General features: G+C 46.7%; 8 protein-coding genes across 8 annotated transcripts; 3 read left to right on the top strand and 5 right to left on the bottom strand.

The window, feature by feature from the left end:
- Positions 1–73: 73 nt before the first annotated feature.
- On the bottom strand, positions 74–423 carry N7479_001680 (uncharacterized protein; the record flags this gene model as incomplete). The annotated part of the gene is made up of 2 exons (XM_057249377.1): positions 74–162; positions 228–423. 2 exons carry the CDS (start codon positions 421–423, stop codon positions 74–76), a joined length of 285 nt encoding a protein of 94 aa, XP_057113809.1.
- A 2,773-nt stretch (positions 424–3,196) lies between these two features.
- N7479_001679 (Para-Rep C2) lies at positions 3,197–3,953 on the top strand (the record flags this gene model as incomplete). The annotated part of the gene is made up of 2 exons (XM_057249376.1): positions 3,197–3,290; positions 3,334–3,953. The coding sequence occupies 2 exons, from the start codon at positions 3,197–3,199 to the stop codon at positions 3,951–3,953; spliced, it is 714 nt and encodes a 237-aa protein (XP_057113808.1).
- A 2,907-nt stretch (positions 3,954–6,860) lies between these two features.
- N7479_001678 (F-box domain and ankyrin repeat protein) lies at positions 6,861–7,181 on the top strand (the record flags this gene model as incomplete). The annotated part of the gene is made up of 1 exon (XM_057249375.1): positions 6,861–7,181. The coding sequence occupies one exon, from the start codon at positions 6,861–6,863 to the stop codon at positions 7,179–7,181; it is 321 nt and encodes a 106-aa protein (XP_057113807.1).
- A 383-nt stretch (positions 7,182–7,564) lies between these two features.
- On the bottom strand, positions 7,565–8,251 carry N7479_001677 (uncharacterized protein; the record flags this gene model as incomplete). The annotated part of the gene is made up of 2 exons (XM_057249374.1): positions 7,565–8,102; positions 8,166–8,251. The coding sequence occupies 2 exons, from the start codon at positions 8,249–8,251 to the stop codon at positions 7,565–7,567; spliced, it is 624 nt and encodes a 207-aa protein (XP_057113806.1).
- A 7,980-nt stretch (positions 8,252–16,231) lies between these two features.
- N7479_001676 (uncharacterized protein) lies at positions 16,232–16,780 on the bottom strand (the record flags this gene model as incomplete). Its single annotated transcript, XM_057249373.1, has 2 exons — positions 16,232–16,582; positions 16,631–16,780. 2 exons carry the CDS (start codon positions 16,778–16,780, stop codon positions 16,232–16,234), a joined length of 501 nt encoding a protein of 166 aa, XP_057113805.1.
- A 1,584-nt stretch (positions 16,781–18,364) lies between these two features.
- On the bottom strand, positions 18,365–19,475 carry N7479_001675 (uncharacterized protein; the record flags this gene model as incomplete). Its single annotated transcript, XM_057249372.1, has 3 exons — positions 18,365–18,538; positions 18,616–18,648; positions 18,708–19,475. The coding sequence occupies 3 exons, from the start codon at positions 19,473–19,475 to the stop codon at positions 18,365–18,367; spliced, it is 975 nt and encodes a 324-aa protein (XP_057113804.1).
- Positions 19,476–20,889: 1,414 nt separating this feature from the next.
- N7479_001674 (uncharacterized protein) lies at positions 20,890–21,749 on the top strand (the record flags this gene model as incomplete). Its single annotated transcript, XM_057249371.1, has 4 exons — positions 20,890–20,962; positions 21,009–21,247; positions 21,308–21,601; positions 21,672–21,749. Coding segments are annotated over 4 exons (684 nt in total), but the record flags the coding sequence as incomplete, so codon positions are not given.
- A 1,760-nt stretch (positions 21,750–23,509) lies between these two features.
- N7479_001673 (uncharacterized protein) lies at positions 23,510–25,713 on the bottom strand (the record flags this gene model as incomplete). Its single annotated transcript, XM_057249370.1, has 5 exons — positions 23,510–23,534; positions 23,588–24,266; positions 24,315–24,484; positions 24,538–24,718; positions 24,765–25,713. 5 exons carry the CDS (start codon positions 25,711–25,713, stop codon positions 23,510–23,512), a joined length of 2,004 nt encoding a protein of 667 aa, XP_057113802.1.
- Positions 25,714–26,129: the final 416 nt, after the last annotated feature.

Raw genomic sequence — 26,129 nt, 5'->3', positions numbered from 1 at the left:
ATGGTAGATAACTTCCGCTTGGCTAATTCTTGCCGAAAATCACCCACCACAGATAGGTTGCTAGAGACACAGTTCACTTGTTCGGTGCAGGCACGGATGGGGTCACACAGGGTGTGCAAGAGAGTTGAGAAGTCTCCATTTCTTTGGAATTAGGAACAGCGTCTATAATAAAAAAGTCAGACAATAAGAGGATGATGGCCGACTTTCAATGTGTTGTGCCAACTTACCCGGTAGATCATCTCCTCGCATGTCAGGAGGAATAGGGTCTAGGTGATTTAACCCTGCAGGACACGGGATTGTTTTCGCGGAGTGTGTCGATAGCACTGGCTCTGAGAAAGCCAGCGCGGAACTTCCACGATCCAACAGAATGTCACAGGCAGGTGGTATATCTGTTGTCACTGAGGGTCCGACATCTTTCGTCATTTCAGTCTGAGTGGGTCAATAGACATGATTGATCTCGAAGTCAAATATGTTGCACTCATGAGTTGTACTGGTCAGTGGCGGTGACTGTCCTAGGGGTACCTCACACGGTCCTAGACAGAAGCCGAACCGAGTGGGAAAAGACTGCTGGAGGTATCGTGGGACATGAGCTGAGGCGTGGTTGGGGGGCACGCTTTTTTCACTGGTAGAAAGCGGCGGGCGACTTGGGCCCAGGTAGAACTCGATTTGATCAAGATCCACCCTCATTTCCCAGAAAGTGATAAGACACAGCGGAGACACAGCGGAGGTAGAAACCAACAGATAATGAAGCAAGCTTGAATAAGAGTGCAGCGGTCACTGGTGGGCTGGTGTGTCTACGTCCGTTCTGAATCATATCCAAAGAATGGGAAAAGGAGGTCAGTCATCCTTTTTAATACCCAGGCGCCGCCAGGCATTACTACCTGAGGAATCATGCAGTATATCGCCTTGCCAACCCCACACAACCGAGAACTGCGACAGCACTGCCTCGTTGATGCTATTCGCTGCTTGCGTCGGGCGATCACTTGAGAGTACTCCGGACTAATCTAGCCAGCCGGCCTCGTCAAAGGGCGCCTTGGGTTCGTAGTAGCCACCGTGTAACGTTGCAGCCTCCAGGACACCTCAGCTAACATTTGATGGATTGGGAAGATATTGACAAGAAAAAATCCCTCAATCCGAGCAGCAGCCTACAATTCGCCGATCACGCAAGCCGATCATACAAGCCATCAATTTCATGGATATTTGCGATGTCTCAGCTCAGCGTCAGAGCTCCTTGAGGCATTTTTGCGGTTGGATAGAGAGCGGAAGCGGGTCCAGCGAGCGGCTCACCTTCAATCAGGCGTCGTCTGAAAGAGCAGAGGTGGGCATTCTACGGTGTGCTGCGTGGCATTCGCAGACCGAAGCCTGAGACAAAGAGCAGCCAGTAGTCCTCCTGCATTCCACTTCAAATGTCCAGTTATCAAGCAGACCGAGGGTGATGTCTACAACGGTTGAAACAGCGACCCTGTGTAGCGTACATTATGAAACTAATAATGTATTGAGCCATGTAGAACTGGGAAATCAAGGGCGATCCGGGTGACTCGCATGGCCAGAGCGACCCGTTCGAATTTCCGTGAGTGGGGAAGCAGGCTGTGTTCGGGGCGCAGAGTTTTCAGTTGACAGGGGCCACGTCAGCGGATCAGGGAATGATGCCGGCGAAACAAAATGGAGGGGAAGGGGGGAAAGGGGTGTGGGAAAGAAGAGAATCATGGTCGAGCGACGCACCGCGGGTTATATAGATGGCGGACGTCGCGAGACGGGCGGTGCGAGACGGCAGATCCCGATCGGGGCTAGCATAAGGCGCCAAACCCGTTGCGGATGGGCTAAACCAGAAGTGGACAAGCGCGATCCCCAATCGGGCGTCGGTCCCACAGGCGCTAAACCCCAAGAGGGAGGGCGCCGAAACAGGCCGCGGGCCAGCAAATCGCTATTCTACACTCTTGAGACTTGATTCGCGAACCCCTAACCTGAAACACGCTAGCCCATATTTGGAATAGTGGTCGATCTATGATTTCCAAGAATAGACACTGTATTTTACATAACGCAGGTGGGATTCTGCCTTGTGTATCTTACTCGAAGATGCCATACAATGTAATTCTCTGCCATACATACCGTCCACGCCAAGTAGGAGCGAGCCATCTTCGCCCGTTTATCTCTCTTAAATTTCATAATTAACCTCATAATTAACCTTACAAATGGCTCTAAGACTCTCACCATCCAAGCTGCATCTCATCCGCAATATGATAGAAAGTCACCCACTTAGCACATCTAAAATAACCGACGAAGCAGAATGCAGCTAGGCTACGATTATCAATATCCGCACAAACTTGCGGCAATTTGGCAGTTTGCACGCGCCCTAACTCAAATAGGGCGGAAACGGAGTGTGAAAACACTGATGATCAAAGCCCTCTGCGATCGACTTTCTAAAAAGCCCGGTTTGTACCTAAATAAGATAGCTCTTTTCCTCTAGAATGAATTCCGCACCTTAGTAAAAAAAATGTCTAGTATCGGAAGAGCCCTTTCCTGCCAGTTTCATATTATTAATTGAAGGGGGCGAAGCCTTACTCTCGAAAGTGTTACTCTACGCAAGGTAATGTTTTTCACTTAATAAAAAAGAGTTGATTGAAAACGGCTGTTTACCCAAGCTGGATTTCGATCAGACAATGATCTAGGATTGATATTATTGGACAACCTTTTGGATCCGCTTGGATATACATAACATTGCCCCAAAAAGTTGAGCCTGAGTCTCACGTAATTCCCCCTTTGGGGGAAATTTGGGAACACGGAGGGGCCCGCAGATACCGCGAGGATCCGCCGGCCATTGGCCAGAAAGCGCTATAGCGCGCCCGAAGAGGTTAGTACTGGGTACCGTACGGTAACGGGAGTGTACTGCCACCGGCGTCAGGGCGGTCAAAGGTTGACCGCTTTCCTAATAGCGTAGAATGCGCTAAAAAGCTCGGCGAGCCTGGGAAGCCTGGTAATTTACCTGAATAGGTAATTCTTGGCACTCGGTGCTAGTGTGACTACGTCACATGTGATAACAGGTGAGATGCTCTCTAGACCTAAGGCTATGTGTCTATAAATGCAGAGCATACCCCCGGGGGTTGAATTATAAGTTCCTATTGTGGATACACAGTCCCTGGGAACCAGTGGTACGACTCCCGTGTTATTCTCAATATTCGAAGAATTGTTGAACAAAATGGTTGCATTTGTTAAATTTCGTTTGGATCGAAACGGTAAACGTCTTTTAACGGAGTTTGGCGCGATGTTGCAGCGACTGACAGAAAGAGCCAGTTCAACTGCCCCGACCCGGAGACTTGACTAGTGTCACCAGAGGATCGAACAAGCGGAAGCGTGCGACTCTTGAAGCTGAGTACGACGAAGACCCTGAATCTTTTCAGTTACGTGATCCTGATCTTGCTGTTAGGATCGAAGCCAAACGCCTACGGCAAGAGTTCTTTGAGCACGATGAATATGATTTGCGGAAGATGGATCGCCCTTGGCAGATCCAATTATGCAAAGAGCTTGAAGAAGCTCCTGATGATCGTACGATCCACTGGGTGTACGGGCCCGAGGGTAATGAGGGCAAATCTACATTTGTCAAGTGTCTTATGAAGAAAGGCTGGGTTATGGTCAATGCCGGTGCGGCAGCTGATATGAAAGATCATTATATTCAGCAAGGAATGACCAAGAATATGGTCGTTGATATTCCTCGCTATGTGCAAGGAGTGGAGTATTCCGGTGTCTACTCGCTTGTGGAAGAAGTTAAGAATCGGTTGATCGCGTCTACGAAGTACCGACTGGAACAGGTCGTTGATGTTAGCAGAGTACATGTTGTTGTGATGTCCAACAAGAAGCCGGATATGGAGATGCTCAGCAAGGATAGAATATGTTTACATGATTTGTCACCTCAGAGTGTTGAGCTTGATTGTGGTGATAGGCCACACAGTTGTTAGATATATATATTTGCACCCGGGTTGCTTGCACCCGGGATTTACTGAACCACTTGTCTAACAAACCAATAACCTCAAAATCAAGCACTTGGATGAAGCAACCAGCTGTTGGAGCGGATTATGAGTTGTTTTCCCAAATTGCAGGCTCTTCGGGCTGGGAGAGGAAATCGTCATGATATGGGCTCTGTGTCATCTCTACAGTACGATGGCAGTACTGGGAGGGTCCATAGCTTCCCTAAGTACCGAGTTTCCTTCGGACTTGGTAACAAATGAGAATCGCAGTGGTTTACAGAAGCCAAAGCTTGAGGGAAACAAGTTGCGTACCAGGATAAGTTCTCTATGGCATCACTACAGCCTTCTTTTGGATGCAAAAGAGTGTGGGCGAAGGCTGCGCGTGACAAAGATATGAGAATGAAAGATCTTGCCACATTGATAGGATCTTCTTTTTGTTTGATCTGTTTGCACGATGGATTCTATCGGTTGATACAAGAAATTACGGTACTATAATAATGACTTATTGTGGTTACCAGTGAATATAATACAGCCCTACATGGATTGACAGGGGAAGAGCTAAAATTAGATTAGCGTGTCTCCACTTAGGGTCCGGGAATGAAATCGGAAGAGTTTAGAGTTAAAACTGATTTCGAATTCCACTGTATTGGTGTACTCAAAGTTTAGAACGATCGATCGGCCGGTGACTTGGCCATTTTGCCAGGAGATGCGTTTCCCAGACATTAGTCTTTGCTGTTGAACTTGAACACATCAAAGCCGTTTCGGAGCTGTATCACCACAATGTTGCAATTTCGGTGTGCGACGATAGCAAGCCTGTGATAGCCCACCAATGCAGCCCTTGACCCTATGTCCCTAGGATTCGTTGCCTACCACGTGGGCCGAATAAGCCAAATGCTCGCCGACTGGACTTCCAGCACTTCGTACCGCGTAAAACGATATGATCATCCAGACCATGATGATGAGTAGTTGGAGCTGTAAAAGTTAGAGAGGGCAGCAAAAAATGATATTTGCCACCGAGAGGGTGAGGATTTACCTCCAGCAATAACAGCCAACAGGAAAGAGCAACCCCCAAGACTGCAATTAGAAGAAGAACAGCTGCCACTCCAACTGTGCAATACAAAGCGCAACGCAGTTGCACTCGAGTCCTGGTATGGGCCATTGTATAACCATCCAGCCACCACAAGAGAGAACCCAACCCCAGGTGATCCAAAAAGAGAAGGAAGAGTACAACGACTCGCAGTGGGCGATCAAAGTAAGTACCAACTACCGTGGCCGTAATCTTTGTCAAGCACGAGAAAAGTGCAAATAGCGGAAAACAGATCATCAACTGATATGGCGCACTAGGGAGGCTTCGCAGGAAAATGCTTATTCGGAGATACTGATGTTTGGTAGTTAACATACAACCGAGAAACAACGTGATAGCACGTACCACGAGTAAAGAGGGAAATAAACTGGTTACCCCCAATATCACTTCTCTCCCTGTCTCACATTTTCTGCTCCAGCTCAGTCCCATGTGCACTGCCAGTAGAAAAATCTTCGGCGCAAACACGGCAAGGTCGAGTTTCTGGTGTAATGAGGTTTTCTGAACTGCTCGACGAGACCACACGAGAAGGAAAAAGCTAGCTAGTAGCAACGCCGTGGCCAGCAGTGCATGTAATGTAGTTGGAATCTGCATGACTGTCTTGTGGTTAACGTGCAAGAACAAAGGGGACTTCAGCTGACTTTATGCCCGGATTGCCAGCTACGGTGCTTACTAGATTTGCTCTATGATGTGGGTTCCAACGTCACGAAGCGAGCTATCTTGCGTTACCTTAATAGAATGGCTTAAGTTCAATAACTCTGTTATGTGCTCTCTATTCGTCGCTAGAAATCCCTAGACGACATTGTCTCTCCCAGGAACCACCGAGTCCCCCGGAGCCTGATATAAGCTCCTAGGAACCGAATGAATGTTCCCAGGAACGCCACGAGTAATTCCAGGAGTCCCTGAGCCCCCGGGAACTTAGAATTGGGTCCCAGGAGCGAAGGGTTGGTAAATGACTGTTTAGAATCTATAAGACAGTGCTCTGTGTTCGAGTTCGACAATGAACTATCCATGACGGGGCAATCTATAAAGCCACGACTACACCCCATCTACTGAACCATTATTACTCTACGGAAAGCATATCTCTTATCGAATCAGTGGGTTCCTTTGTTCCTTTCCGAAATAGAACTGACCACCAACACAATCATCGTATGATAGTCGTTACTTCCAAGAAGCAATACTTATTCACCAAGGCTGACAGACTAATATTGAAATGCAGCCTATCAAGTTAGACGCCACTATCCTGGACTTGCCGACCGAGGTTCTTTGGGTGATAGCCGACAGTCTACGGGGACACGAAATTTCTGCTCTTGCTCGAACCAGCCGAATACTCTATGCCAAGCTCCGGTTCCCCTAATAAAATACAACGTCAGACATCAGAATAGCTCTGCGCTTCACTGGGCTGCGAAATCCAACAATACCGACTTTGCAAAGACTTTACTCTCATACCGAGCCAACGTGAACGTGTTGATTGAAAATTTCTCTCCTTTGATGACAGCCGTACGTTACGGGTCCAAATCGACGTTTAACTTTTTCTGAAAAATTCAAAAACAATCATCAACCTCAGGAATGCGGCTGGAAAAGTACCCTGTGGTACAGCGTGGAAAAAGGGTCATATTCTATCGTGAAGAAGCTCCTCCAACGCCCTGATATCAATAATCGATCTTTTGGATTACCAGGCTCTGGCTTGCCATCTTTCAAAAAAACAAAAAAAAAACAAAGAATTGGTGCGTTTGCTGCTCTCAAAAGGCGCTGATCCCCATACGAAGGATCGGGACGGTGTTTCGCCATGGATGGCAGCCTTCAGCAGGGCACTCATGCTAGATGTGCTCCTGGAACATTTTGATACTTTGCGCCCCGAATCGAAGAGCAAGATCTGCATTAGCAATCCAGAAACGATTCATGGTGCCGCAAGCAAAGGAGACTCTGGCATGTTGCGAAAGCTGCTCCGCCGTGGAGGAGAGGTTAATGCAGTGGACGGCCAAAGAAGAACAGCTTTGCATCTTGCAGCGAGTAATTGGCACGAGAGGCTGCCTAGCTACTACTCAACCACAAATCCATTGATCTGGCTGCGCTGGATCAAAGAAACGGCACGCCGCTCCACGCAGCTGCGATGGGTGGAAATCTCGCAGTGGTAGATTTGTTGCTGCATCAAAACGCTCCCGTAAACTGCAAGGATAATCATGGAAATACCCCGCTGTGGTATTCGACTTCTAGTTATCGCGACGATGTCACAGAGAGACTTCTGACTGAAAATGACGTGGATTTCAATACAGTCGGAGGAGGGGGGGGATATGATGAGCCTTCTACTTCACTACACTATCTGGCAAGAAGAACGGACACAGTTATTCTACGATGGTTCCTTGTAAGGCCGGCTCTCGACCCAAATATCTGCGCGGGCTTTCGATCACCTCTCCACCTAGCTATAACGGAGGGTAACATTGCGGTTGTGAGATTGCTTCTTACTCACAAAGAGCTTGGAATCAATGCTCGATACACACTTGAAGATTCCACGCTCCGTTTAGCCACCGAAAGAGGTGATGTTGATGCGGTGAAATAATTGGTGGAACAAGGTGATCGATTGAAGATCAACCAGCTGAACAGCATTGATGAGGCGAGTGCGCGTTTCGTGGCTGTCCGTAATGAACTTAGCGTTGTCGGCGTTAGCGGGGTTCCGGAAGTATTCCTCTGATGTGTGAGCGGCCTTTCGCTGGTGGAAAGTACAAAAATGCTTTGGTTTAGCGTCTTTGGCTGGTCTGTGAACCGCGTTTGCGTTGTAAAAGACGGGATCGGAGTTGAAATTAGGATGACTCGCGAGACGTCGATTCTCGGAGATAACGAAGTCAGAGAATGTACTGATCAGAACTTGTTCGGAAGGATTATTGACTGAGGGCCGAAGGCTGTTGAGCCACGGATAAGTAGCGGGAGCGTTAAGAGCAGTATTGATGTAAGGCTTAAGCGAAGCGTGGACAGTAGCGTGAAGGTACGAAAGAAGGTGACGAGAGTGACGGAGCCACTCTGTAAAGGCTGGATCGTCGGAAGCTGGCTGAGCGATCTTGCTGGTAAGGATGTCGAAAAGACGAGGGTCTTTAGTATCGAGCGCGCACTTGAGTGCGGTGGACTACGAAGCGAAGTTGGATTCGCCTGTAAGGGTAGGAACGAGCTCTGAGAGCTTTGGCTCTGCGAATCTGGTGGTAGCTGAGGCCATTTTGAAAGGGTACTTCGAATAGAGAGGTACTCGGTGAGGCTGTACGTCGTAGGAGAGGCACTTGGCCGCGTGGATAGCGGATGAAAAGGGTGCGTCGTGGGAGAGGCACTTGACGTTTTTGTTTTGTTTGTGGGATGAAAACTCTGCGCGAGAAAAACCCTATGCTGATGAGATTGCTTGTATGTGACACCGTTTGTAGGTGTTTGTTGGTGGAGTGTGGCCTGGCCGGTTTGTCGATAGTGATGAGAAATGCGGCGTCGATGGAGAGGCCGATAAAAGATGAAAAATGCGGCGTCGATGGAGAGGCCGATGGGATGATGATGATTACGGCGTCGAAGCCGATGGAGAGAGATGATGGCGGCGTCGATGGAGAGGCTGATGGAGGATGATGCTGACGATGATAAGGAAGGTTGAATAGAGCTTCCCGGGCTCATAACCCGTCAGGAGAGGGCTACGTCGAAGTGCATGGTGGAATGTGAGTAGAGAGTTGTAGAAGCTAGGTTCTACGCTATGAAATCTGACATAAACCCTTAGCACTGTTTAACGGTCTTGCTTATCGGTAGGGCGCCTATCGAGCTGTAGGATCCCTGGGTCCTGTTGAACATCCCTTAGCCACCGCCCTCAAAAGCCCCGCCTTGCCGACACGCCCTCCGGAGAGCCCTATTATCTGTCCTCCAATAATAGCCTCTCCCCCCTTGTCCCACTCTGTGCTGCCTGTACCAACCCTCTGTTGTCCCAACCCTTCCAATATAACACACCCAGCGTGACTATAGCTCCTAAGACTAGGCGGGATAGGCACCGCCTAGATAAAATATATCCGAATGACCACCACACCGGTAGTTTGGTTACTTGAACATCCATATTTTATAATGGATCTTCCAGATAGAATAAACGCGCAACCAGGCTCATAGGCCATAAATCACCCCCTGCACATGCCTGAATTAATGGCAGAAAAATAACAGCAAAAAGAAATGGCATTTCACTCAATGTTTCTGTGTTACGTAGCTCGTAGAATAAACCCGTTCAACTGCCCTGAGTTCCCGCCCCTTTTTGACAGGTTGACGGGTACCACGTGTAGCTAATTTCGAGAGTAACTTCCAATGCAGTGCGCTGGGTCATTCCTTGAAGTGACCAGAAATTTGACCAGGGACTCCGTCCGCAAATCTCTTGCCCGCTCGTATAATTCGTTTTATTCTGTGACTTGAAGGCTCCCGCGTCATTGCCGCCCCAAGGTCGACCTTTTCGTTAGAATGATACATACTACAAAAGTAAAAAAGAACCAAAAAGAAATATAGGCGGGAACCGGGATTACACTGCAATTTTTGAAAATCGACCTGATCAGACATCAATAAAAAACTACACCATTGACCCTCAGATTCTCGACCCGAGGAAGGGGGAGACGGTTCATATCTTTGAGGGAGTTTATGATCCCTGTATAGACCGACCGGTCATTGAAATTATCAACGTGTTTGGCGACGTCGAAGCCTAGATAGCTTAGTACCAAGGAACCAGCTCATAATTGTGTGCGTTATTACTAAAAAATAGTCGTGTAGGCTGTAGAGATAATAGAGACTTTGGATGCACAACGTTATATTATCCCATTAAGGCATTTTTGATTTGGCCTTTTCAATAATTCAAATATCTGATCCTCGATACATAAGTCTATTTCCGTCAAGTCTAGAGAATATTGCTCGCCGAACTGACCTTGTGGCACCGAACATACGTGGTCAAGGAGCAGGCTTGAACGTTTGACCATGATTTTAACATAAACATAAACCACCCCTGTTCTCTATAGTAGATTGTTCAATATCTCTTAGGTGGGAACCGGGATTACACCGCACTCTTTGAAAAATCGACTCAAAGCAATTTCGTGATCAGGCATCAATAAGGAACCTTCACCGTTAATCCTCAGAATCTCACGCCCGAGGAAGGGGAGGCCGATGCATATCTTTGAGGGAGTTTATGATCCCTGTGTAGACCGACCGGTCATTGACATTACCAACGCGTTTGGAGACGCCGAAGCCCAGATATAAAAAACTACGGTAGTATTACCCAGCTATCAGCTGAGATATATTCAACCAGTAATCGATTCAGCTAAACCACTATTTGGAAGATCGGAGGTTGTATTTGATAATACAACTCTGCGTGGTTTACCTTAGCCGATTTAATATCCGATTTCATCCCAATTGAATATCTTATAAGATCAGAAATTATACTCTTCTATAACCTGAGAAAAATAATAAAACTATAGATAAAACTGGCTAGTTCGCTGGCCGGTCCATTCAAACTCTGTTCCTTTGTTAACCATGCAATCTATGGACAGACTCGCACTGATGATCGCTATGGGCCTGGCCACAGCTAGGCCTCTGCAAAGCCCATAAATGGGCCGGGCTTCGAGGGCCCAACCCACGGCCCATTGATGGGGGCCCATAAGGCCCCCATCAAAGCCCATTTTACTGCATAAATACTATCTTGGCATACATAAAGTAGCTGATTAATGACTGTATTTTACGTATGTTCCAAGCTGTATACAGTAGAATTCGAAATCAGTTTTAACTCTAAACTCTTACTTTTTACGTCCCGGACCCTAAGTGGAGACACGCTAATCTAATTTTAGCTCTTCCCCTGTTAGTCCATGTAGGACATCCGATCACATCATCTAGACTGATTAACTACAATGCCCAACACAATGCGCACGGAAAACTGCGATTTTATCTAATGGCTATCCTGTATATAATATTGACCCGTACTATCCCCTTGAGGAGTATCTCACCGCTTCGCATTACCTCCAGGACAATGTCTACCTATCCAAATAGGGTCTAGATAGACCAACACCTCTATATTTCTACTATTGACGCCGAGCCACTTTATCGCTATCGACAAGGCGGTTACCATCCAGTAACTTTGGGGGAATACTTGAAGGCTGGAAGGTATAAGGTGTTATATAAACTAGGGTGGGGAGGCTACTCGACAGTTTAGGCGGTAAGAGATCAAAGGTTATACAAGCTGGTGTGACTCGCGGTAGTTCTAGCTAACTTAAAAGCTGCTTGTTTACAGGGAACAGACGTATATTGCTGTCAAAATTTCTACTGCAGCAACTGAATATAATAGGGATACGCGAGAGCTCTAAACCTTGAAAGTGCTTGTATCTTATCATCCTCGTCCGAAATATACGGTGTATATACTCGATAACTTCGATCTAAAGGGCCCAAACGGATCTTATAAATACCTAGTTCATAAGCTTCTAGGCCCCAACGTTCTAGATATAATTGATGCAAACTTTCCAGATAGGAGACTTCCTGGTAAGCTCGCTAAAACTATTGCAAAGCAATGTTTGATCGGACTCGATAGTTTGCGCCAACGAAAGATTGGCTATGGAGGTAAACACTTTCTTTGAAATACTTTGGACAGTGCTCACTTATTATAGATCTGTATACCCGCAATTTGGCCTTCGCTATACTATATATAGACAATTTGACTGAAGAAAGGTTTATTGAGATACTAGGAAAACCAGAATTTGGCTATATCCAAAAACGCGATAGGAAATACCTTGAAGCCGGCGTGCCCGAATATATTGTGAAACCTGCCTTATACGGGAATCACTCTTGGTATCTAGCTCAGGATATTAAAATAATCGACTTCGGAGAGTCATTCTTATACACTGCCCCCCCTGAAACACTGTATATACCTCTATCTCTTCGGGCACCGGAAGTTATATTTCAAGATAACATTGATTATCGTGTTGATTTGTGGAGTATAGGCTGTATAGTGGGTGAAATTATACTCGGGTAATATACAAAAACCTAAGCTAATAGGTTGGCAGCTCTTTGAACTGTTCGTGGGCCAGCCACCTTTCGATATATTCTTAATAACGCCCGCAATCCTTGTTGGCCAAATACGAGAGATGGCAACTGATGAACTACCTGAAAGATGGCAACATAAATGGAATACGATAAACACAGGGGACGTCATGGCCACAGAAAGCACCGGGCCCAACTTGCAGGAATAGCTGGAAGAAGTATACTTTGATAGCCCGCTGAGTCCCGATCTCACACGAGAGGACATAGTGAGGCTGGGACGAATCGTTGGAAGATTATTGCATTTTGAGCCGTCTGCAAGAGCGTCAGCGAAACAAGTTCTTGATGATCCTTGGTTTAATAAGTGACCCTATGACAAATAGTCATTACAACATGAAGGCGCGTGTGAATTTTGTCTTCATTCAATTGAACTGTACTGCGCCTGGCAAATTTCTGAGACTTCTTCAATTTTCAAGCCTACGTGCCGAAAATGACCTCTAGCACTCTCTTCTTTTGCACCGACCATATCAATACACTATCCAAGAAAGGTATCAAAGCCTTGATCGGGGTCTACTTCGTAATAGCCCCAGTTGCGTTTAATAAAGGCTTTGAGCTCAGCGAAAAACTCTTCAATCGGATTCAAGTCCGGCGAGTAGGGTGGTAGATAGACCAATTTTACCCCTATATCTATATATATCTGCGTTATCCGCTCTGAATAATAAAACGAGGCGTTGTCTATAACCAGAACGGATTTAGGTTCGGGCTATCTTCCGCAGTGCTGAAGAAGCTGCGCTATAAAGTCCTCGAACACGGTGGTATCTGTGGATAGACCTGGCAGTGACCCTCCATTTGGACCCGCCAAGGCGCTAAGGAGGGTCTAAACTCAGGATCCTAGACCCGCCAAGAAAATTATGTATACATAAACTATCCTAAATAGGAAATATTATGCTTATAAACCATGTTTTATGTATATTTATGTAGAACTCCAGGTCTTGGCGGGTCGCTGGACCCTCGGAGGGTCCAAGGTCATGGACCACCCGGAGGGTCACTGCCAGGTCTATCTGTGGACCCGCGGAAGATACGCGATAAAACGATTCTATCCTAGGAATATGCAGGCAGTATCTGATATCGCTGGTCGCGGTGAAATTGTGATACTTATATAGGGGACACACTAAGTGGTGACTAGCCTATACACCTAAACCCAACCCTTTTATTATATCCGGATTTATCTATATAAACCAGCTGATACGACTGAAAATCCGACAAATTATACAGATACTATTCTCGCAAATCGGTATTCCGCTCCCTCGCTTACTGCCGAGTGCTCTTTTTAGACTAATTGTTAGTAATAAGGGCTCGTCTGATACTAGAGGTTATAACTAGGGTGCGGAATTCGTCCCAGCGGAAAACAGCTATCTTATCGAGGTATAAACCGGGCTTTTTAGATAGGTGTTCGCAGAGGGCTTTAATCATCAGTGGCGTTACAGTCCGTTTCTGTCCTATTCGAGTTGGGGGGGTATATACACTTCCAAATTGCCGCAAGTTTACGCGAATAATTATAATCGTAGCCTGGCTGCATTCTGCTTCTTCAGCTATTTTAGATATACCAAGTGACTGGCTCTCTATTATATCGCGGATGAGATACAGCTTGGATAGTGGAAGTCTGGGAGCTATTTTGTGAGGTTGATTATAACGTTCTAGACAGATAGTCGGGTGAAGATACCTCCTGCTTGAGGTGGGTGGTTTGGCAGAGAATGACCATTGTATGGTATTTGCGAGTAAAATACACAAGACAGGGTCCTACCTTCGTTATATAAAATACAATATCTATTCTTGGAAATCACGGATCTACCACTATTCCAAATGTGAACTAGGTGTGTTAGATTAGGGTTCGCGAATCAAGTCGCAAGAGTGTGGAGTTAAAACTGATTTCGAATTCTACTGTACTCAGGGGACAGATAGAATGATCGCTTTTACCTTCAGAAAATAAAATGTACTTCTGTTAAATATATAAGCCCCTAATTAAAAAAAAGTACTTCTTGTAAAAAAGTAGAGTTATATGAAAATAGATTATGATTTTTGTTAATATCGCTGAGTCTGAGACTGTTAGAGAAAGATAAAGAAGAGGAAGAATATAATGATTTACGTATACGTAGCTTTATATACAGCTTGGATAGTAATATCAATACCCAAAAAAAACCAGTAAAAAATGCATTAATTATACAGTTGCGATAGGTTGGTATATTTGTATTGTTTGATAAATAATGGGGGCCCATTATGGGCCATTATGGGCCCTATGGGCTCAAGGTATAAGCCCATAACCCATCGATGGGCCCCAAGGATAGGCCCAAAGCTCAACCCATTAGTGGGTTGGGTTGGGCTGGGCTTTGGGCTTTTTGGGCTTTGCAGAGGCCTAGCCACAGCCGTAGCAGCGGTGCCGAGCCCAGTTCTCAATACCCAGTCTACCATAAATGTAGTCGATTCAACAGTCCTTTCGAGCACTTTCGCTGGCGAGCTTTAGATGCTCTTGATTCCTCTCCAACTCATCGCCTGGGAAAGTCCCAACTGTACTAGAGATTTCGGTGTCACACAATTCATCGACTCGGTTCTGCATGGAATATCTTCAACGCGCTGTCCCGCAGTTTCCAACTAAACCGTACATAGCTGGTCCAAGAGCAGCTAGATATACCCATAGGCGATAGCTACTCCGATAAAGCAGAGTTGGCTTACGAAATTTCCTCCTATAGCAACTGTTGGAGTGGAAGTCCTACATGTCATAACACGCCCCGTTTACATGTCACCGGTTGTGGGAAACCTAGAGCTGCCCACAAATGAAAAGATAACCACGAAAGACAGTAAATGTCATTCAGTAAACGCGATGGTTACCTATATTTTGTTCTATTGAGATTATCATCCAAAAATCTGCAACTCTGAATCGCCCCTCCGTCTGCGACAAAACTATAACTAAAAGGATCCGCCCTATGATAACAGACTATCCAAAAGCCAGAGCATTTATATGCCTCAGTTCCCAACAATATTCTGCACAAAGAATTGTGGATCAAAAGATGCTATGGGCAGAGAGGGGTGGATGCAAGATAGAGGAATCGCGCTCCGTATGCCAGGGTCTGCTGCAATCTCCATCCGCGGCCGCAATGACAATTGAAATCGAGTTTCCCCAGCACTTCCCATGTAGCCACTCCGCGAGATGATATCACGTATCTGACCACGCGCTCTGCCTAAATTTCCTAAAATCGATTCAACCCGTGGAAGAAAGAACGGATACTCTTCCACAATCTCTTCGGTCCCCGGGCTGAGCTTGCTGAGCCGGATTTCTATCCAGTGCACCCGTTCAAAAAGAAAGAATGCCGACACGTAGAGTAAAATATCATCGGCGCAGGTGTCTGGGGATAACGGATCTGGCCCAGTCCAGTTAAAGGCGCACTCGCTCTCATGATTAGGGTATAAAATGCAGTCGATAACGCGAGGCCTCTCGGCTTTATTCTTTGTATACTGTGATATGCTAATAGGTTGGATTGGACTGAGAGTGCTGCGATTGGCTGCGAGACAAGGTAGTGGTGTCGGTATATGACTCAAGGTCTGAAGGGTTTTGTCAGCGCCAACACTAGTCATCGAAGGTGTTTCAACCAACCAAGTTGATCAAGTTGCCCCATTCTTTCTGTGCAGCACGAGAGACTGCACGACAAAAGGCGGTTTGCGAAAAAAGGTAGGCTTGGAGAGTGAGAAAATCTCCGTGGTTCCATTAGGGATTTATATGTATATGCCAGAATGACTGACAGCAAGTCCTTAGCGCAGAGCTATAGTACTGGGTGAGGGGAGGGGGGGGGTGGCAGGGTGTTTGTAAACACAGAAAAAAACCAAACAAAACCCAGATATTTGACCATATTCAACAAAAGTCATCGTGTGCCAGTGATTGGTTGTTCTTGATTCACGCAGACAGGTGATTTATTTGTGTTCCTCCGTTGAAAGTACATTCATTGGTAGTAGGCTGCCTATGGAACGCCCCACCTATATCGTTGAACTACATATCCTTTCCGACCCGTTCATTGCCCGCCTTTCCTGTTCAACGCAAGAACCACGAGGCCTGTTTATCACTCTGCCTACCAATACAATACCAGCCATAGCCAGGTCAAGTGTGCCGGTCTTATTTCGCTCGAGCAAAAACTCACTGCACCTCATTTATATAACAATAGCGTCTATCACTATTCTCCAATGTTCCGAGAATACCCTGATGTATAGAGTCGAAGGCCTGACGACGATCCCACAGCAGCAGCTCCTGGTTATTACAGCATTCTTGGAGCTTCTCATTCTCTCCCACCAGCCATTGGTTGGAGTCTTGTAGGAAACGACGTTCCTCTTCCAAGCGTATTTTGCCGGCGGACTTGATCATGTAACACTCCCATAGGCACAAATAGAGGTCCAGGAGGTCAACAGTGGAGGATGCTAAAGCGGGTTTCTTTTGCAGGATTTGGGTTAAATCACTGGTTAGGGAACAGGCCGCACCCATCGAGGTTGTCTGTTATTTGGTTAGAGCTGATCAAATACGGACCAAGTGAAATCTAACCTTTATCTCGCCCGGTGGCATTTGTTTCGAAGAGTTTGTCACTTGTTTGGTGCTTACTGGCGTCCCAACTGGCTTCTCATATGAATCTAGTGATTCTCGCTTTCTTTTGTTGGCCCTTCCCGAGGGAGAGTGGGAGGCAGGAAGGTCCATTGGGTTGGAGGGATTCAAAGCTCCTCTAGATTCAGATAGAGGAGGACAGAGAGTTGAAGATAGTCAATCTAAGTCGAGGAAATATATTTTTTTATATATTATATGCCAATCTACCGCGTCACGCTAAATTGGTTTTTTCTTAGGGAGATAAACAAACCCGCAATGAACTGTTCTAATATTGCACCCGGCCCACCTAAAGGATACCTTACTGAGGGCGCTGTTTGAACTGTCGGTTATACCTAATCGTGCTCATCTAACTGAGGGCCGGCAAAAAACTGCGGGCGCGCACAGGCACAGGTAAACATTTCGCTGGGCCGGCTCAATTGTACGGATTAGAGACAAAGCCGCGAAGAATGTATAATATAAATGGGAAAAAGGGCGCCTGCATAGTCATACGCAACTAGTTAGACTGCTACAGGTTAATTGAACTTTGATTGATTGATTGATTGATTGATTGTAGTACAGCTATTGCTATTCCAGTGAGGAACTTGGCTTTGTGGCCTTGAGTAATAGGGTGGCTGCGGTTTCTTCGGCACATTTCTTGCGGGCTCAAATAGACTGTTACACACTCAGCTTTCGACGGAATTCCCCGTTGAACACCCAGTGATAGTGTTGTTAACCGTCGTTTACCCTTCTTGGTACCTCTTCTTCCTACTCACAGGCTCGCGGGTGAGAATATTGAAAGCTGGTTATTCCGGTACCTCAAAGTTTGATGCAAAATCCGGTCAATCAGATCTAATCAAGCAGGTCTCAGATCGCTTTTCATCGGGCTTCTCTGGGCACTGTAGCCTCTCCTTCGCCTATTCGGACATCAGTTTGTTGTGCTTAAGCTCTAGGGAGCAATTTTCTCGCTGAAGACTATTGATATGTTCAAGCAAAGACCGATTTTGCTCCTCCAAGCTGGCACTTGCATCTGCGTAATCCCGCAGTATATTGTCGCAGTTTTGCAGTATAAGAATGTGGTTATACTGCATTCTCGACATTTCAGCATATATACTTGTAATGATACCCTCAACTCTTTGAGTTGGATGTTGCCTGTCTGAGCCGATGTTAGTCAGGACCTTCATGATACTTCCACCCAGCGACTGACCTCGGTGAACTTTCGGTAATGGGAGGGGCCTCTGCAACGCCATTGGTCTTCTCTGTGGAGGTATTTGATCTTTCTGGCCCCGAAGACGTTTTGTCACCGGTAATCGAATGGTGGGCTTGAGAGTCTCAAGTCCTTGCAGCCATGGCCTCTATATAACTAGTTTCCCGCGGGTATAACTTGGCTGACATTTCTATACATCCCGGTATCATTTGATATAATATCACCTACTTTGAATGCCAATATCAGGGATATACATAAAGTATACAGGATGTTTGGAAAAATGATCTGCGGGACCCACATGGCGTATATGGGTTCCCCTGAACGGGAGGAAGCCTGTTTCTTTTGCTTCCTCGCGCTGCGTCTTGTATCTAGAGTCGACTATAGTATTTCTTAAATTTGATTGCTTATCTCCAAACGGTATCTACCTCTATGTATATATGAGACACTCACGGCGCTGTAATTGGTTCTAAAGGCTTGTATCAGGGCTTGAGCCATCAGGGATCTGTAGCTCTGAGATCTGTGGCTAAGCGGGCCGTGGTATTGTAGGGGACGCCAGCTGGCAATCTGATGACCTGCAAGGCCTTGAGACCGCGGCCTTGGACTCTACTTGTCTCTGGCTCCGTATCTACTGCTATTGGGTCGGTGTCATCGAGCCCTAAGTACTTCCGCTATATCAACGTAAGATTATAGTTCTATTTACAGTACTCGTTCATTATCATGAACAACTGACCAGCAAACAACACACCTGTTGCGACAAAGCGCAAGAGTTCAGGGCGAGCTGGTAGGGATAGAAACCGTTGACTGTGGATCCCAATCCGGGTACACGGGGTAAAATACCAGGCTTTGAGGTTTTGGATGACGCCAACGGTCTTTCACGGCTACCTTGGTGTCGCGAGGGCTAGCAGCCTCAATGTAAGGAAGTCCGTGACTTGCCTTCCAGCAGTGATCCTTCGACATTGGATCCTTGATGTTCCACTCGATGGCAAATTCCATTCCCGCAAATTCAAGCCCAATTAGATGTGTTTCTAGATACCGATGTGTGGTCGTGTTAAAAAGATCGAAAACATTGACATCTAGGTACTCTCCAGATACTTTGCGTGGTTTGAATCCTGTATAACTGATCTGCCTGATCAGGTTATTTTCGAGAAGCTTTTGCCCAGCAATCCCTGCTTTTGCGCGCGTTTGCAGAGAAAATAACGCGGAGGCATAAGAACGGTACCTGAGGCGTTGAACGTCCTTAACGCTCTTTTCAAAGGTGGCGGGGATCGCAATTATCCACACCTCCAGCCGAGCTTGACTTGAGCGCTTTTCCTTGTAGTACTTGTCTGCCTTGAAGATCCGGTCGCTCAATCGAATAGTGTCCGGGCCGATAATTAGTATCTGACATTTCTCCTCGAACCAGGGCTCAAACTGTCGCATGGTATAGTCAAAGTCTCGTAGTGGCTGTAGGAACGTCTCCACTGTATGCTGGGATGGTGTAATCCGAAGTGAAGCTAAGAGGGCGCCAACATCGGAAGCCGTCAACTGTCCCATTATACTGCATGCTATCTCATAGTAGCCTGCGTGGTAAAATAGCAATGAGATTCCATTTTGACCCGGAGACATCTTGACAGAGTATGCGAATTGAGCTGTAGGTTTTGGAATTTCAGTATATTCTCGTCTTGCTCAAGCTACTATGAAGATCTTACCGAGGGGAAATTGTAATAATAAGTTCGTTTGAAGTGTTGAACGGTATAAAAAAGTGGAGATCAAGGCGTCTTATAAAAGCTTTCAGAAATATTCAATGTACCGTACGGTAAGCATGTACCCTAGTTCGTTCCTGGGAGAGCCACTCCCGCTCCTAGAGTACTGGGCTTGTTGAGTACATTTTTAGTCAATAGGCGTCTATATTTATGAAGTGCTAGAAGCTGCTCGGTGCCTGGGAGTGGACAGAAGGTTCCCGGGATCCAAGTATATGTTCCCGGGAGCTTCGGGGGTCTTAGGAACTCCCGCCCCGTTTCCAGGGCCATTAATTGGGCTCCCAGAAGGAGGCTCGGTGTCACCAGCTTATATACGACGGTTACAGATCGAAGGACGGGATCATTGAGCCCCTATACATAATATCATAATTAATCCAGTAGCATATAATCCTTCATATGCTATTTATCGTTGCCATGCCCTTACATTCACCACTAATTACTCCTTGTCACAATCAACGTATATCTCTAATCTGCCGTTCCTCACTTCATAGCTCGTAAGATGATAAGGTCGACAGCACGGCCATACTTAAGCGGCGTTAGAAAGTTGATTGTACTCTCTTCCGAGTTTGCTCTCCCGCCTCCCACAGCGCCGTATAGCCATACGATAGATTGGACCTCTGGGTTTTTTTTATTGTTTTACGCTGTCTAATAGGCCTAGAAGTTACTCTGAAACCGGGTACGGTGAACGACAGGGATCTGGTAGTTGGCGATGCAAAGACACAAGGGATATGATAAACGCGTAGCCCATTGGGCGGAAATTGTATTTGATCGGTTGATAAATAGTCTATTTAAACTGAGGTGTGGGTGTTACTTGGGTCCAAACCATCAGAAGCTGGAGGGCCACTGGGCTAAATCACTTGGCCATGGAATGACTGACTATCCGTCTATAAAAACTCTAGCCATTTCCCAAAAATTGGTAAGGTGATTCCGGTTGTGCTTCATAGACTCGGGCTTAGAGCTTTTATAGGGACAAAGGTAAGTCGTTAGCCATCGTCTAAGCTCTCCTTTAATCATCCGTCTAGACTGGCTAAGCTCAGGTAGTAAAATAGCGGAGTTCGCCCACTTGGGTTGTTCGCGACGACCATACAACCGTTCTGGTCAACTCAATGCTACCCGAGCTTTATGGCCTGTTACCGGTTTCTAACGTTCGGTTAACTTTGGTCTTCGGTAACCGGTTAGCCCCACTAGGACGTTCAAGTCCTTAAGATATACAATCTCTAAAGCCTAAAACGAACATATATCAAGGGCTTACAGCCTTGTTTGGCAAATCAAATACAATCATGGTCCTCACAAGCAATGAGAAGCGTGCCTTCTTCAGACAACAGTGTCGTGAGGTATTGGCAGCCCATATATGTATGCTATAGTCTTCCTCCGCCTGATAAGCGAAACTGATCGTCAGATGATCGACTTGGTCTTGTCGTCGCTCCCGCCGATGTCCGCCTACAGCCATCAGTCGGAGATAAATACGCTTGGTCGGTGACGGAATCCAAGAAGAGCCTATTGCAGTCAAATTTGGGCCGTGGAAGCGTGGGCCTTTACAAGTCCATTTGTGAGGAATTGGGCCGGTCGCTTGAGGCAGTTACTCCGCAGACGCTACAGGTTAGCCAATTGGAACGGGACCACCTGCCACGAGAAGAGGTGAGCTATACGATCCCTGAAGTTGTCTGACGAGGTAAACGCAATGCTAAATTTGAATAGGCCGGGGCAGCTCGTAGTGACCAAGAGGAAAGCGGATCTTTCACAGCAAAGATCCACGAGCTGGAATGCGCCAATCATGTATTGAAGGACGAGCTTGACCGTACCAGTATCCACCTGCAAGGGTCCCTCGGCGAAAACCGTATATTGCAAGCAAACATCCGTCGGCTTCAGGACGAGTTGGACAGTAGTTCATCTCGAGCAACTTACCTAGAAGACGAGTTGGTTCGTATCGGTAGTGGGATCACCGAAGCTATGCAGGTGTTGCAGGAGTACCAAGCACATAAGGGGAGCATGGTAAAACTGCATGGAGGCAGACAACGTGAATCTTGTGGTAGTATAGACAGCATCGTGCTAGGAATACCAGCTCCGATACCCGACGAGGTGTCTTGACGACATTGTGGTCGCGTATCCGTATTATCTTACGAGCGCTAGCGTTCCGGCCGGTGGGTCTACAGTTGAACCCCCGTTTTGGGAAATATCACTTCGCGCCTATCGCAACGCGGCTATGATCGTGCAAAATACGCGTTGTTAGGAGTGAGAACGCGGGTATTGATCTTATGACACATTAGCAGGAGATAGCAAGTACGAAGGGCTCACCTAGCCCATAGAAGGCCATGTTCATTAGGTTCGCGGCTGAAACTTCAAATCGTACTAGTCAATATATATATCCTAGGCTCACCTTTCACAAAGTCAATTGCGTCTGTTGTCAACCGCACTTGCACGCGGAACACTATTTATACCACCATATAGCTACTACGGCACTACCACACAATCCAGCTCTATCAGCCAAGGGTTTAGTCGTGTACTCTTGTGCTCGAAACAATCACCACCCGACATCTGCTGGGCACATACTGCGCCTAACCTAAAAGAGCTAGACTCAGCACGTGACATATAATACCCGCCAGTGTAATCCTAAGCACCGCTTAGGCCGCAACTCCTAAGGGATTACATAAGAGCATTTTGCCGCTAGGCCAAAAGATCATAGGGACAAACAGAACGTGTGTTTGTCACTGCAGCGGTATATATTAGGTCCCTAACTTCCGTTAGGGACCACAGAACCCACGTCATGATCTCACGTGATATACCTTATTAATCATTGCCCGATGACATCTCGGGTATCCAAGCAACGTCTCGTTGTATCTACCCCTCTATAAATGCTGGCGCTCGTCGGTTACCGAACCAGTTTGTCTCCTGGGTGAGTTTTCTATATAATTGCAGCTGACACTCAATATATTCTGACAAACAATTTACAGCTCTTTACCTTCATCCACACGATGTCTCCCACAACGATAAATCAGAGTGCCCGCTCGCGATTGACAGAACTCTCGGCATGGGTCTCCGAAACGAATAAGTTCCAGGCGGAACAGGAACACCTATTCAGATGCTCAGATGAAGGCCGCCATGTGAGAGTTGATCCTTTGTTGGAGGAACTGAGATTTAATAAAATCAAGGTATATCGATATATTGCTTGCCTGAAACTTGCCTCAAACTTGCCCTAACATTCTTAGGGGTACGGCTACTCGATCTGGCGGATCACGGGAAAGATTGCTTTCAAACCCACTCGTCATTACCAGTCTCTTTTCTTTCCTTTATCAATTAAGCCCGGGTCGGATGGTGCGGCAGGGGAAGTGCAAGCTGCAGGCGAGGTCCTTACACCAGGAACCTATATTTCATTCTCTAGTCCGCTGAAACTCGACAGTCAGTTGGATTGCTTAATTGTCTATTTACCCAAGGCTGACGACTCATCCCCAGCTGGGCAATGAAATGTGAATTGGCATCTTCTCTTCAAATCATATACTATCTCCCTATGACCTCGAGCATCAGATAAAAATTGAGTATCGTATTCATTACTGTGTATATATTATCAACGGTTTGTGTTATGCCACTAATTTCTCCAGCCAAGATAAATGACCATGTTTCCGCGCAATTTGAACTTCATACCTTGCATGCTCTGAGAAATTCGAGACCCCTGAAACAGTAGAATAGCCTCCAGCCCGCCCAGAAGGATGTTCAAACAACCGCTCTGAAGTATCGCTATGTAGGACGGAGCTTGTCAGATTTGGAAGATGGCTGGAAGGGCACACTGGAAAACCGGCCAAACTCCCCTGACGAGAACCAGGTGTGGCAACGGAACCTGTCGAACAATCCCCTGGTTCCCTCGTGACAGCAGAGTTGACAGAGCAACCTTTTGGCGTGCCAGCTTTATCTCCGAGTGGCAAAGATCTTGCTAGGATAGAATGTATGTTGGATAATGGCAACGCTGGCGGAGCATTGAAAAACCCATGAGGGAAGTCACTGGCTGAGAAGGGGTCGGCGAGGAAAGGAGGCGGGTCGCACTCTGGCAGATTGGGTATATTGTTGAAATCATCTTGAGGGAAGTCACTGACTGGGAAGGGGTCGGCGAGGAAAGGAGGCGGGTCGCACTCTGGCAGATTGGGTATATTGTTGAAATCATCTTGAGGGAAGTCACTGACTGGGAAGGGGTCGGCGAGGAAAGGAGGCGGGTCGCACTCTGGCAGATTGGGTATATTGTTGAAATCATCTTGAGGGAAGTCACTGACTGGGAAGGGGTCGGCGAGGAAAGGAGGCGGGTCGCACTCTGGCAGATTGGGTATATTGTTGAAATCATCTTGAGGGAAGTCACTGGCTGGGAAGGGGTCGGACTCTGGTAGATTGGGTAGATTGTTGAAATCATCTCGGGGGAAGTCACTGGCCGGGAAGGGATCTACTAAGGCAGAAACGTCGGGGTTTGCCCTAGGGCTTTCATGGGTAGAAGATATCAGTGTTGTTTGAAGATCAAGTGATAGAGACCGGCGGCTCTGCAGAGTTCTGGAGCTCAAGCTAGTGGCCTTGTCGAATATCCCATTGCTTTGCTCCAAGTTTAGTTGAGTGTCTGGGGGTTTGCCATCAGTTAACATTAAATGCTGGCTCCTTGGTCGCAGCGTGTCGTCATCGCAATCTGAAAAAGTCATTTACTGATGACTTATGAAAATGGACATAGACTTACCTGATACTGGCGGGTCGCGTTGGCCTTGACATCGCCTTTTTGATAGCCCTAGTTGCGCTGATGTGTTGGCTCTTTTATTACTATGAGGGCTTAATGCCTGGTCGAAAAGTAGCCGATATGAATTCACAGCCTTGCAGTTGTACCCCAGACACTTGCAAATTACCTCCAATCTGCTTTTAGTTAGTCATGCCTTTGGAATCAGAAATAGCAACGAGAAACTTACGAAGTGGTGTTTTTGAACAGCCTTTCTACGATCAGAGGTACCACGAGAGGGGCTGCTTCGTCTGTGATTGCAAGTTCGGAAGAGTCATTGATAGTATTCTCCCTTACTCTCCCTAAAAATAATTTCTTGGTCTCGGTAGAAAACTCGGCGAATCGAGCGTAAAAGCCAATTGGATGCTCCGCTTCTTGATTTAGCAGATGCGAAGAGCCTGATGGGATTTGACTTACCATCGAAAATAACACTCCAGCTTCTAGATGCCCATTTAGTCTGGCTAAGGAGAGATATAGCACGATTCGCCCACTTTGCACCGCAAACAAGTTTGTTCAAATATTTTGACTGAGCGTTAGATCCCCGGAAATCTCGCATAACTTCGTACACTTGGTCTTTGTCTTCATGAACTCTCAACGCAACAGCACATAATGAAACGAAGACAAGCTCTCGGAAGTAGGCGATTTTCCGATCTATACTGCTGCTCCTCACCGTGAACTGTCTGTATTGACGCAGGATTGGAATTATATTGGCAGGCTCAGCCGAATTGCCCGATGGTGTTTTGAATACCTTATTTAACGAGGTACAGGTCGGCGCAGCCGACCCGTAGTCTCGGACCAATTCCCGAAGAACGATTCTGCGTCGAGCTTCGTCGATAGGGGGCTTCCAATCTTTCAAGGAAGGTAGGTCCTCAAGAAATTTATCAAGTTCAGACTTCACCCTAAGCTGTTGCCCACCACTTCCCCTGCGGTGCTCGTTTTTATTTGGAGAAGACCCGGGCTGTTTATTTTTTTTAATCTTCGATCTAGCCCCGGAACCTTTCGGAAGCATACTAAGCGGGTTGTATTCGATGATTTCCAATCCTGTCCATTGACAGACCGCATCTTCAGCTTCGTGGTTGTGTTGTTCGTCACCAGGGCTTGGTGGGGTCTCTGATACGGGTTGCGTCCCATCATCCCATCCTTGCCTGTCAGGGACGCGGCTTTCATGATATCTCGCAACTTCGAAATCTTTTCCCGGATTGTTGGCAAAGTTGTCTTGGCCTCGTGAAGGATGAAGGGCTTCGATATAGGTATCTTGTCGAGATGTGCTGTGAAGAATTTTCTCAAGTGCAAAGATTCTCTCTTCAAGATACCAGATATAGGCGGTATTATCACCCTCAAATCCAAATCGGCGGGAACAAGGCATACTTGCCTACATACCTATGGGCGAATACAAGACGAAAAAGCGCCAAATAGTTTTTCTTTCCCGCCTCGCCCCCAAGTATAGGTGTTCAGGTGGCGCGAGCAACGAGCCAATCAAATGCGCCATACCTGCAGTCTCATCACATCGATGTGTCTAGTGTGAGGCGAACACCCCTTGCACTTCTTAATCCCTATATTAGAACAATTTGTCTCGACTTTTGTAAATCAAAATCACCTTTTTAGTGCCTGTGTTATATCCAAGTTTACTCTAAGCTTTTTACCATCTTATATCCATACGGCCGACCAGTTCTTGAATCAAGCTCTACCTGACCAGTCAGCCCTATTACTTGCCCGCATGTCAAAACACAACTACGTTGAATCTACAAGATGGGACCTTAACCTGACTGTTGCCTGTCGCCA

The sequence above is a fragment of the Penicillium vulpinum genome (genome assembly GCF_028829585.1).
Source record: "Penicillium vulpinum strain IBT 29486 chromosome Unknown utg000001l_segment0_segment0, whole genome shotgun sequence".
In the NCBI taxonomy this organism is placed as follows: Eukaryota; Fungi; Ascomycota; class Eurotiomycetes; order Eurotiales; family Aspergillaceae; genus Penicillium; species Penicillium vulpinum.
This window is presented reverse-complemented; position numbering and strand designations above follow the sequence as displayed.